A 13,732-nucleotide genomic window follows, 5' to 3' on the forward strand; every position below is an offset into this window, starting at 1 on the left:
CACTTTTAATCCCCCCCTAAAATTTTAATCATATCTGGACAATTTCTAGAGCTCAGCTGCCGGTGTTAGAGCTACCTGTTTTAATGGAATTTTCATGTCCCAACATGCACTTGTGGTATTCAATCACAAAAGGTCACTTTCCTGTTTATTATACATCACATTAAAAAGAATAATGCAACTTTTGGTGCAGAGAAGGGGCCATAACTTAATGGACTGGTAACAGCGGCCTGGAGAGTTGCAATATTTAAAACAGACAGAGAGTAATAAGTATTATCAGATCTCATCTTTAGGTTCTGTTTGCACCGAACTAAATTATTCAACTTGAGCCTGGAAAAAGGCTGAAGTGTTCAATATGTCAATCACCTCACATTCTAAATGCAAACTGCAGAGCTCTATGACTTCCATTACTGTGAAATCCTGAAATAATTCCTCCCACTTTGCAACTCTATACCAGCTCTGCTTGAAGTCCTGTAAAAGCACACCAAAGCTTCTCCTTTTCTTCCCTCTCACTTGTACAGTCTCCCACAGGTGTCTCACTCGATCTTGTATTCGCACAGATGTACACAGGAGGCCATGACTGACAAGGTAAAGGATCGCAGGGAGGCGTGTGGGTGAAAGAGGAGAATTACCATATGTAAAGAACGGGGGTGCCAAGGTCTGTGCTTTTGTCTCTGGATAAAGCAGGTGGGCTACCAGGGACAAGATAAGCACTGGTAGATGTACACACACACACACATAGTGCAGACACACAAATGGATACATGTGAATGCAAAACACAGACACATAAGAACAAAAGGAGGACACGGAGGATGAGCGCTAGAGCGAGAGGAGACAAGGAGGTATCACTGTCTATCCAGGTGTGTTGAAGGTGCAGTAGGGGCCACTGCTTGTGTTGTGTGCGTATCAATGAGGAAGAAAGTGGTGCAGAGATCTGATTAACACTGGGAGAGAGGCAGAGGAAGTTTTCTCATCAGGATCAGCTTTCAAACCCATGTTATAGTGGTACTTCTATTTCTACAAGGGGCACTGAACACGTATGTGTATTATGAACTTTGTTTTAGTAAGTCAGGACTGAAAGGTTTGTGGTGTACAACAATCTATTGATTTCTGAGCTGTATTCATATCCTTCGACTGGAGGCCAAACACTTATCAATCAGCCCTATGAACAGTAAAAAAAAAAATCAAACTTTCAGGACATTGCATCGTTCTGTGGTGAAGTAACCACATGATATCTTTCCAGTTACTGGAATAGAATGATACATTGCTTTTAAATGTTATTTCCTTTATCAATACTTCCTTAAATTTATCACAAGCAACTTCAACTGACCCCTCTGTGTCATGAGATATTAAGAGGCCTGTTTTTCTTTACTTTCAAACATGCACCCAAGCGGAAATCTGCTTCTTGCCCCCATCATCATCTCCAACTCAGATTAACAACAATAACCTGACATTTAAATATATAATTACTAAATGTGCTGAAAAGGGTCTTTGCAGCCGTAACATGTGATGAGTGCACACTTCATAGATTAGGGGGCTCTTAAACAAAGGGTCAAAGCCTGCAGCTGGAGGGTCTGCATATAAAAAGATGACTCTTATTATCTACAAAACCACGAGTCCCAAGGTAATACTAAATGCATTCCATATGGCCTCCTTGGTTTTGGACTCCAGAAATAACAGAACACTCCCCACATTTTATTAGTTGAGGGCATTCTTCATAAGCTGTTTCTGGATACTCTTGCCAAAACATCTTTACAGTGGGAAAAAAAATGATAAGATAAATGTTTAATATGTAAAAGCAGTGTAATTTGTGTTTGGAAATGGCTGGCGAGAGAAAAAAATCTCAGCAAAGACTAATAAGACTGGATAAATGTCACACAGAGAAATGGTTGGAGTGCTTTTAGATGTTTAGAAACATCTTTCAGTATCCATTATTTTCCATCAGTCATACATTACAGTGTGAAACCCTGCTGAAATGCATAGACTGCATGAAATGTGCTAATCACAACATCCAGGTGTTCAACAAGTTCTCTGCCACACTGCCACGATAGCAACCAAAATGTTATTTCAGCTAATTAGTCTGATGTCTTTTGATGACTGAGAGTGGAGGAGAGGAAGTTTTCTTTCCATGGCACTAACAGGGCTTTCAGTAAGATCATTACGCCCAAAATGCTCCATCCTCACTTTTTCCATTTGTTTCCTCTTCTTCACAAAATAATCTCCAAAACCATCTGCACAGGGAGTGAAATTACATCTTGCCAGCTCTCTCTTTCTGTCATCTAAACCTGTCTTTATGCCTCTCTTTCTTTTTGTCCTCAGAGCTCTTGTAAAATCACACAGGAAGCAAAAGCTGGGAGGAAAAAAACAGAACACTCAAACGTAAGAGGCTTGTGGACATCTCAAATGTACTCAGAGAAGCCATTAATAAAAATAATTAGCACAGGAGATGGGCGGAGGAAAAAAAAAAGAGAGAGGCAGCTCGGCAGATGTAAAATCTCATTTCTTTTATTTAATTTATCAGAGACTGAAGCAGGAAATCTACTAATCATTGTGTTAGAGCACAGAGCTCCTACAGGACAACACACATCTCTATCCTGAAAGGTCATGCAAACATAAATACACACACACAGACCCTATCAGCAGGCAAAGAGGGCCAGAGGGGTCATTAGTGAAGGAGGAAGATCAGATATCACCAATTTATCATGGTCCAAATGATTACAGAGAGATAGAGACTGAGAGGGATACATATAACGGAGTGGCTGTGTACATTCCAGGTTTAATGTACTATTGTGATCTAAGAGTCATTAATCAAACACCGGTAGACACACGCCCACATATGGTTTCACACACTTGAAGACAAAGTAAGGGTTTGGGTTCAGAGAGGTCAAGGTGATTATTGTTACTGTAACTTACAGAAGCTGGCAGCAAACAGCAGCTCGTGCTGCACCTAATGACAACTTCCTCAGGGAAGCCTCAGATAATTAGAGCCGAGCATTAAATCTTTTTGTAAAACCACCATGGTATAGGTAAAACAGTGTTAGTACAGAGAAGGGAGAAGAATGTGGGGCAGCCTTAGAATCCCCCAAAGGTAAAAGAAGTCATCCAGGTCAAGCCGACACTTGGAGCTTTAAACTGCTGACTGTGGAGTCTCTCTGAGTGCAAAATTAAACTGCAAGGGCCTAAAATCCAATTCATAACATCAAAACAAAGCTTGCCAATGGTTCTGAATGGGTCAGCATCGTGGATTCATCAAACAAGATGCTGCATTCCAAGATGGTGACTTGCTCAAGAAAGCCTGTGCACTTTTTGAGCTGATTTTTCTTGTTTTACACACAAGACATCAATAAATTATTGTAAGTTTCTTTTAATTGTAAATGTAATGAATTGGCTATTTTTTCGAAATCTTAAGGAATGAAATGGGTCTTAATGCAGAGGTAGAACGCATGATTTACGTAGAGAAGATTGAAGCAAGGCGTCTGGACTTGTAGAGTTTTCTAGAAGACGTTTCGCTGCTCATCCAAGCAGCTTCATCAGTTCTCAGAACTGATGAAGCTGCTTCTAGAAAACTCTACAAGTCCAGACGCCTTGCTTCAATCTTCTCTACGTATGATGACCTGGATGACTGAGAATCTTCATCAACAACGCACGATTTAGTGTTGTCCGACTATTCTGTGTATTGAGCGCTTGCAAAGAGCTTCTACTGATGCTTAGATTCCCCTTAAAGTTCATTGTGCACAGTCGGCCATTTTCTCCTCCAGCCATTGTTGGGACACAATGAATCTAACGTGATCTTGAAAGATCTTGAAGAATACTTTAAAATGAGACAACTTTGTCACAGTGCTACAATGCCGTCAATCTTCAAAGCAGCATTCAAAGGATGCAGTACAGCTAGTCACTTCAGGGTCTGACATTTAGATGCTAAAAATCAGCTTACAGATATTGTTAGTGGGTTTCTCACCTAGTTTTTGTTGTGCATATGTGACACAAACTGTTCGAGTCTGCTGTGAAATCACTTGCTCACTCCCTACTCCCCCCATATGGGGAGTTCAATGTAGGGCTCTGTATAGTGAACTTATTAGGAAAACATTTTCAGAACTTTCGCACAATACCTCCGTCATTTGGCGGCATGGCGGTACATATCGCTAATTGTAGTGACCATCGAATGGACACTACTTTTCATGATGCATTGTGGGATACACTAAGGGCCCTGTATGGGGTCTAAAATTTCTCACTACACATTCGGACAGCACTACAATATGGTGAAGGCCTTATATAAGGGCGTATGTCATGATTAGGGAGTGATTTCGGACACAGCCCAGGAGACAGATGGAACCCTGACTAAGTTCTCTGAGCTTTCAAGGAACCACCCTCTCACCCACAATCAGAAAGATTCTTTTCCTAACAGCCTCTTACTGCAGATTTCAATAGACTAATCATTTGCACAACAGCAAGCTGAAGAATGAAGTGAAACAAAATCAACTGGATAACAGGCGTTAAACGTGACACGTATCACAATCATAGACGGCAGCAAGTCCCAGCAGAAATAAACTTACCTTAGATATCAAAATTAGCAAAACTTCAAGCAGAAGAAATATTACTTTATAATATAATCAGTCCTTTTGTGAAATTTTGACAATTCTGAATACCTGATTTATTCAGACACTGGCACAATATCAAAGAAGAATTGAACATTGACAATTGAAAGTACATCTCAAATTTAACTTCAAACCCAAGTAAACAGGCTATGTAGACTTTTATTGTAATGCTGATTGGAGGTATTCAGATTTCCAAAGATTATAAGGACTCACATACATGGCTAGATTGTGTTGTAGTGAACACCAGAGCTGGGAGAGGGAAAAGAACGGAACACGCATACACACACAATAAATGAACACTGGCAGCATTAGTCAGCATTGCATTTCTGAAGCGCTGAACTGTAAGACTGAACAATACTGCAGAATGGAATCAAGCAGAGGAGCAAGGTGTGTGTAAACAACAACAAAATACGAGAGGATGCACGAGTGACCTAAAAGCGTGCCCACCTTTATGCTGGAGAGGAATGCACCACATATGTCTCCTGTCAGACAACACAAACCGCCTCTAATCCACAAACAAGAGAAAACTCTGCCAGGAGCAGTCATTACATATACGCCACATACACTAAGCTCTGCAACAGTTCTATGGAAATCACAATATTGAACTTCATACATATGGGATTACAAAAATTGGCCTCGTCACAGCTTTCAGTGGTGGAGATTGGTATGTTTAGACTGCTGTGAATAGCACAGAGGAGACCAGGCAACCTTTCTTCCGTTTCAAACTTTAATAATATTTTTACTGTTTTGCAAGTCTCATAAGGGGTGAGCCATAAAAGCAAATGAGTCCTCAATCATTGTAGTGAGTGTGTGCAATAATGGTTACGATATTATTGCTGGAGGTTGACTGGAACAAAAGGACAGTGATTGAAAGTATCCTACCGTGGTCTGTGATTTTACAGGACACAAGGTAGAGCTCCTTCAGACTTCGCCCCTCCTTGGCGATGATTTCTACACACCTGCAGAGTCACAGAAAAAAAGAGAGAACAACTGTTTAAAATGTCACCCAAGGCATCTGTGTGATGTATGTCTCTAAAAACACTGCAATGCATACACATACAGCTGCTTTCTCTCTCCTAAACATACCTCCTCTCTAACCTGTACACATGGTAAAGGTTAAACAGTACTGCTGCAGGGTCACAACTGTTCACATATTCTGTCTCTGCTTCTTTTAACACACACATTAATAATTAAACACCTGATCTGATTAAAGAAGCAAGCAGCAGGATGGTATGTGCGTGTGTGTGTGTTTGCTTATGTGAACACATACACACTCATTAATTGTAGGCTTCAAAGAGGGAGATCTGCATTCAGCCCACTGCCTGTGCCCAAAGGACCAGCAGAGAGTGAGTGCACGCGTGCATGTGCATATGAACGTACGTGTGTGTGTGTGTGTGCGTGAGGGGAAAAAAAAGGATACACTAGGGAGGGCCAAGAGGAAGATCAGAGTATCTGTATCAAATGATTCTCTTTAAATGCCTCTAATGAGAGGAGTGCGTGCAACAACTAGATTTTGATCAATGCATTTGACCTATTAACCTTCAGGAGAAAATGTTTTGATCTTTTTGCTGGTGTTCTATCATGAAAATTTATGAGACAAGCACACACACACACACACACACACTGTAAAGCACTGAAAACAAAAGTGGGAAAAAATGGCAATGCAGAGCCGCCGGCTGATGAGTTTAACATAAAAGCGAAACGTGGGAACAATATCGTTTTTTTTTTTTTTTTCATTTTGTTGTCTCTTTAAGAATGCTCACAGCATGACTGACTGAGTTTACTCTCATGTATTGCTCATATTTACTCTCTAGCTGCAGGCTTACAGCCTATAACCATAGGCCATGCAAGCACGGGGCCTTCTTTCACTGATGCTGCAAATGCCACATTCTCACTATCAAACAGGATGTAGATCAATTTCAGAGAATTCATGATAAAAAAAAAATCTACTTGAACAAAGCATGATCTGTAAGTTTGTGTATTTGCTCCAGGATTCAAGCTAAAACAATTCGTGGGTGTGACTTGATGTGTCATATATCACACTACAGGATCAAGAAAGAAAAGATGCTGCTGAGAGAAAAGTTAAAATGCTTGTCATATTTATAAAATCCTTATTTCGGAGCAGAGCCAAAGCTGTTAAAATGTGCACTGGCCTATCCGCTTTAGTTCAGTGGGCTGCATCTTCATATTTCGCTTTTTCTATTACATTTTTGTTGCTGTGGTCCTGCGAGCCTCTCTGTGTTATCAGGTTGTCTTTTCCCACTTTGTCATTCTCTCTTCGCACCTCTCCTTCTGAGCCCCCCCCCCCCCCCCCACCACCACCCCACCACCACCCCACCCCACCATCTACCACTTCTTTCCTCTGTCTGTGGCTCACTGTACAAGAAACACTTTAGTCTAAAATGGAAGGAAGACATGTTGCAAATGGTCAAAGCAACATTCTACTAGGTAACCAGTCACTTAATCATAATACCACACTGTGTGTCTTGGAGTGAGGCAATAGAGCTGCTAATGAACGAATGCACTGAAGAGAGTTGGTGAAGAAACCGATAAAAAGAAAGTATCAATGCAGGGATGCTGCGACCAAGGCCGAGGCGGAGTGCATCCACCGGGAGCTTGTTACACCGTGGCCTTGTCCCTCGGGTCAGTGCAAAAGCAATTAGATCAGACATCAATGAATGAGGGAGGAAGCAGGGAGAAGATAGAAAAAAAGGAGTATAAATCTCTATACAGTGGCACAGTGGGAGACTGACAGAGATAAGGAAACATGAGGGAGGAAAAGAACAAAGAATAACAGGCTATTCATGAGGCCGGAGTAAGGTGAAATGACAGGATGTGAGACGGCCAAGGCAGGAAGGAGCAAAGGTGTGGGGTGTGATGGCTAACGCACGGTTTACGCCGGATAAAAGGCCTTCAGTGCACAAGGAAGCTCATCCAAACCCCACAAGGCTCCGCTAACATGAATTAGTGATCTGATCTCTTTCAATAATGTACAGAGCCTGTGACAAAAGCCCCAGATGGTTATGGGGCGCATACTGATAGAGGCAGTGCTACAGGAGATAACTCTCAAAGTAAAATAATACAGCCAGATGCAAGTCAGCAGCATCACAAGCTGATTGAGGTGGAGAAGCTGCATGTGACGCTGGAAAAGGGAGGAAGGTGTGATGAAGAGTAGTTTATGGAAAGAAAAAAACACATTTAAGTGTGGCAAAAAAGATGAGGAGAGCAGGAAACGGATGGAGGGAGGGGAGGTGGGTGAAGACAGGATGACACGGAGGATGGAGGTGTGTGGGGTAAAGGATTGAATAAGAGGTGGACTAATGAAGTGACAGAAAAAGATCCGGAACCAGAAGAAGGAAGAAAAACAAAAGGGAGAAACAGTAGACGAGAAGACGAGAAAGCAGACAGTACAAGATGACAAAAGTTTTGAGAGATGTTAATGAGGATGAGTTTGAACAATGACAGAAAAATGAAAAGGAAGGAAGTGCAAGAACATGGCAAGTAAAAAATAATGACATGTGAACAAGATGAAAAAGTCAAGTTATCCTTTCTACCAGAGGAGATGCTCTTAAGAACATATTTGTGCCATAAAAGGTCCAGAGAAAGGCATTTTATTATCATTATGGCTCATACACCGCCTCTATTGACCATTTTTCACAATAAAACAACAATAAAAGCGTTTCCATGACAACTAAATATTGCATGGGTAAGCAATGAGTGTAACCGCCGGGCAGGAGGAGGAAAGGGAGTGGGCTTCATCAGAGGTTAGTGTGTGACGTACTGTCACCACACTGCTGGCACAAACAGCCAGAGGTAAACAATAAAACTGTCACTCCTCTGCCTGTTTCATTCTCACAGTCTCTCACACTTTGGTTCTTTGTATTCCTGGGATTTTGGAGGAATTTCTCATCATTAAATGTAAACTCAAATACACATTTTCTATCTAAATTGAATTACCGGACTCACACTACTGCGCTCCAAGGACTTGGTTTAACCCAAAACATCTTTTATATTATATTCTGCGTTCTTGCCAAGAGGCAAACGCTGCTTGCCAGAGAATTCAGCCTATTGTTAGACTCTGCGCTGAAGGATTAGGAGCTGAATCACAGTTGTTTCTAATTGATATATAACTCATCTTCCACCTGAAAGAAAGATGCTTGTTAGCCCATTACCGAGCTAAGATTTGTAAGAGTAAGAAACAATTTAATAATCTTCTACAAAGATCCATGCAGTTACACTTTATTCATAGCACCAGGAGAGAAACACTTTGCTGATACTTCTCCCTCTTCCCTTGGAGTTTTTAAGAAAGAAAACGCAATTATGTTGCTTTGAAACCATGGTAACGACATCACTGCTTATTTAACTTATTATAAGCAAAAGCATTTTCTATTTTCTTCTTCCTGCAAATGACAAACTGATTGATGCAAATTAAGGTGAAAATGCCACTGGCCGAGTAGAACCAGTGCTTTATAATCATCCATTTTTATATCCTAGAATTAAAATCATTTTTCCAACCTCTGCTCACCTTGCTACTGCAAAAATATTTTCACATTTTAGAAGCTATTGTGGTGTCATTTTGAAAAAAGTAAACAAAGTGAACTTGTTAAACTCTTACACAATTAAGTTTTTTATGTGTAAAAAAAAAAAATTAAAAAAAAAAGGTTGTAAGAAAGATTAAAGTCAGTCATTTTCACCTTCACCCCTCACAGCAAGTCATTTTTATGTTAATAAAAGAATAGCTAAGCCTTTCAAATGTCTGTCTCTGCACATCATATGTAATGTAAGCATTCTGCAGCTTTGACCACTTTGGAACAGAAAAGAAAAAAAGCAGAGGATTAGCACTTGAATGGGGCAGCAAAACACAGGTTTTATGTGAGCTCTACGGTGTATACTGTGCTTAAAGCTCTCCTAATGGACAAGTGGCCTTCGACTGTATTCCCTGTGTGTGCATGTGTGTGTGTGCGTGTGCTTTGTCGTACAATAAGAGGTTAAACCTTGACAAAGCCTGGAGATCAGTCTTTAATCCTGGCTCACTGTTTGATCAAACTTAATCTCTTCTATGAGCGTGTTGCCATGCTCATACTGTAAATTAGATTACTCAGATGCTTATTTAAGGTTTAGACTTTGCACTCTACTGTATGTTAATACTTTTACTATAATTTCAATTGCAACAATATGGAGTCACACACTGCGCTCGTTGAGTCACGTCCTTTACCAGAATCTATTCATGTGCTCATGTGCAGTTTATTTTCAATGTTTTTTAATTGCATTAACAATTAAACGTGGTTAAAAATAATGTGTGTATTAACTGTAGGAAACTTTCACCACAATCACCTTTGTGGAAGAATGTCCACACACGGCAAACAGGCTCAGTGAGAAGAAGTAGGGATAAAGCGAGTGAGGGACAAGCAAGTGTTTGTGTGTCATTACCCAGTGTGTTGTTTGTGCTTGTGTAAATGCATGCATGTGTCTCTCAGAGGTGAAGCTAATCTTCTTTTATGCAGCACAGCCAGAGGTATCCAAGCAGGCAGGCAGCAAGAGGAAGAATAGTAACAATACTTGAGAGAAACAGAGGTCCATATTTATCACAAAGACTGCAGACAGTCTTGGAGCCAAGCAACATGTGTAGCGCTTCTCTTTAGCTAGCCGATCACAATGAAGCAGGAACAAAGACGCTGCTGGGAGAATGGCTGTAGGTAGGTACACTAGCACAGTGCCGACCAACACAAACCCTTGTCTCATCCCGGCTCCTCACACAGCCTCACAATTACACGGCTGTCTAGCCACACAAAAGGAGCAGGGAAATAGAAATGGATGATTTTTGAAAGAAGAGTGTGAAAAAGAAAGAAAGTAAGCATGAAATGTATAAAGAAAAGCGGTTGAAGGTCTAGGGAGAGGTTGAAAACATAAAAGGAGGAGAAGGAGGAGGCAGCAGCAGTGACAGACAAGACCTCAGACTTCCATGGCTGTCTTTAGACTTAATGAAATGGAAGGGCGGAGCAGCTAAGAGGAGGAGAGCGAGGCAATCCTGGGTTTATACTTCTGTAGAGAACGCTCTTGCAAAATGATTCTTGCTGTAAATTTTCTTTATATCACCCATAAATCCATGCGCAGAGTGTGAGGAAGCAGGGGTCTGCTCCCTCAGACAATGTGCAACACCGGGTTTCTGGAATCCTCACTACAAAAAAACTTTTCATTGGGCTAATATAAACGGATATAAAAAATATCCAATACCTCAAAAGAGCTCTTCAGTAAGCAAATACTTGACACTGAGGAAACGCAACAATCCTAAAATGAAGCCATACTGGGTTTATTGAATGAGAGGGAACATTCACTGCCTTTGAAATAGCTGACCTTCTAATTATGTCTGCAGTTAAACTTATTCACTTCAACTCTTGTTCTACTGCTTATATAGGATTTAATTAAAATAGCATAGTAACATCAGCTTTGACTTTTTGTTGAGAAAATGTTTACTGTTGTAAGCACAAAGGCAGAGAGATGTATTTAGACTAAATAAACATTAAATATGTTGTGCGTGGTTGACATGCAACTTCCATCCACACTTCATTCTATTGTTATAATAAAATTATTAAGCCAAACACTGATCAACGCCCAGTTCATATCTGTTTCAACATATTTGTATGTATTTGATGTGTGTGTGTGTGTTTCAGCAGTCTGAACCGGGTCTGCTTCAGCAATTAGGGCCTGGATGTTTTGCCGGTCTAGCCTGCCGTACCCACTGCTCAAATGAGAATCACATTCCTATTGTGTTCCACTGCCGTTAATCATGTTTTCAAACGACTCGGCAGAACGGCAGGGCGCTCCAGCAGCTTGTCATCGGCCTGCTCAAAAAATGTGCCGATGGGGTCATAACCGAAAGCATTAAATGCCCATCATCCTCAGCTTTCCTGTCCAACCTGAGCTTTTTGTGTTTGTCTGGGAAAGGAAAAGCGGCCAGCATAGCAGAAACACAAAGGTCTGTGCAAAAGTCTTCTCATCCTCACTGAAGTTTGCTCTTTAAGTTAGGCCGCTTTCTTCTGCTGCAGTTGCAGGTAAAACCTTTCTTATCCTCCAGTATGTGGCAAAGAGTACAATACAGAGTCATTCTAGAGGTGTATAAGCTACATTATATAACACTGACATTGCCTATAAACTCGTTGCTACACACAATACCAGCCAACAATTTTAACATCTCCAGAAACAAGTGTCACTTACAAACCAGTCGATTTGTCCATCAAAAACTAGAGAGAAAAAGCCAACTAAGCACTTTGTGAGGTTAAGTGGCAGTTATTCACTTGAAGTTCATCCAAATGGACAGCCTGTTGCCTTGCCAACACCGACAGGCCTGCGTGATCCACATTCACAAATGGCATTTTAAAGCAGCTTTTTTGGTTGCCAGATGAAAACAAACCGGCCTGACATCACTCACACGCGGCCTCTTCCCTCTGCCCCTGCCATTCCATCCCTCTGCCGCACCTAAGCAGTTTCCCTGAGGACATGCAAGTGAGATACTCACCTGCTGTAAATGAACAACTGTACTCTGTAAAGCAATGCCATGCCCCTATCTGCCTCCACGGTCAGCCCCACTGCAGCCACAACACAATAAATAACTCAGGAGAAGATGAGCACTGCCCTGTGGCAGATGGTGATAACACTTACAGCCTCAGGTCTGAGCTGACACAGTGATGTTTGTGCCTGTGTGAGTGTGTGCTTGTGTGAGTCTGCACAGGAGAAGAAGTTAGTGGATCCCTGCTACTGTGAGACAAAGAGTTAACTTAGAGATGGTTGCTCTTGATATATGTCTCTATGGGGGATAAAAGCAGGGGATACAGCTGCTTTCATGGCATTTCTGAGGACAGAAAAACACAATATGCACAATGCAGTCTTTTTAATAAAAAAAACAGTAATTGCAGATTTTTGTCATATAAAGAACCTCTGTTTTGGTTTCACTACAAAATAATTGAATCCCCTTTATTTATAATCAGGTTTGGTAGCCTATCATAGACATAAAGCCTGTGCTTTCCTAACATAACCAACTCATGCTAGCTACATCAGGTTTGGAGTTTGTTCCAGGTAGTAATCAAGTAATCAGATATCTGCCCTGGAATTGACTAAATGATTTGGATAAGTATTTGTTGTCTATTGTCTCTGTGGAGAAATTAGATTGTGGTAGAAATCATGTGGTATTATTAGTCGGCATTTAACGCTGATTTTACAACAAAACAAAAAATAAATTAGTTTAAAAAACACAATCATTTGATTTGATTTAAGTGTATACACAGTCTATTGTATAGGCCAAGGCGCTGATACACAATACTGTTAGAGTGGAGAGAAGTGTGACATGACTTCATTTTAATTCTATGTTTGCATGCCTATAGGCTTGACTCACAACAAACACAGAGCAACAACTTCGGCTGTGTGATGTATTTCATGCTTGCTCTGCCAACAAGTTCAACACAACTGAAAACCAAATTATACAGTAAGTATACACAAAATCCTGTTCCATAACATTACTCAACTATTTGAGGTCACGATTAAATAATTCCTCAAGAGATAATACAACCAATATGTACCAGCTAATAACAGGCTGTTGTTTCAGGCACTAAAGAAAACAGCCAGTCTGACAGGGATAAATTGAGGCAAGCATGCCCCTCAGGGCTGCATATCGTAACTCTTCTGCTCCATGTCCACATGCAGAGAGAGGCGAAATATCACCATGTTTACCAACAGGCCTGACACAGTGGCACAGAGTGTACACCCTCCACCCACTCAGCCATAGCTAATTGCTCTGCACTTTGATTACCGCCATCTATTTTAATGAGAGCTTATCAACGCATTCTCTCCTGCCCGTTTTCTCTGTCAAACACAGGCAAACACGATAAACACGCGTAGAGTGTGTGCATGACACACATACACACTAGCAAAGAGAACAATGCTGTGTGCCGTGTTTGTCCCGGTGGCAGGAAATTGGAGGGTGTTCATTAGGCTAATGGATATGAAGAGGGAAGGAGAAGGGGAATGAAGAGAGAACTGAGGAGATGAATGGGGTGAGGGTGGGAAGGTGGGACGCCACTGAATTTTACCACAACAAATTCTGTACAATGGCCCAACAAGCCATATTGCAGTATGTAATTTTCTTT

At 41.1% G+C, this 13,732-nt stretch overlaps 1 protein-coding gene across 1 annotated transcript in view; it reads right to left on the bottom strand.

Annotated features, from left to right (window-relative positions):
• Positions 1-13,732, bottom strand: part of fbxl17 (F-box and leucine-rich repeat protein 17) — a 178,709-nt gene that overhangs the window by 51,639 nt on the left and 113,338 nt on the right. Inside the window, exon 9 of the mRNA XM_028413329.1 lies at positions 5,475-5,551. Coding sequence (XP_028269130.1) covers positions 5,475-5,551 — 77 coding nt within the window. The remainder of the gene's footprint in view (positions 1-5,474; positions 5,552-13,732) is intronic.

Source organism: Parambassis ranga, chromosome 9 (genome assembly GCF_900634625.1).
Source record: "Parambassis ranga chromosome 9, fParRan2.1, whole genome shotgun sequence".
Classification (NCBI taxonomy): Eukaryota; Metazoa; Chordata; class Actinopteri; family Ambassidae; genus Parambassis; species Parambassis ranga.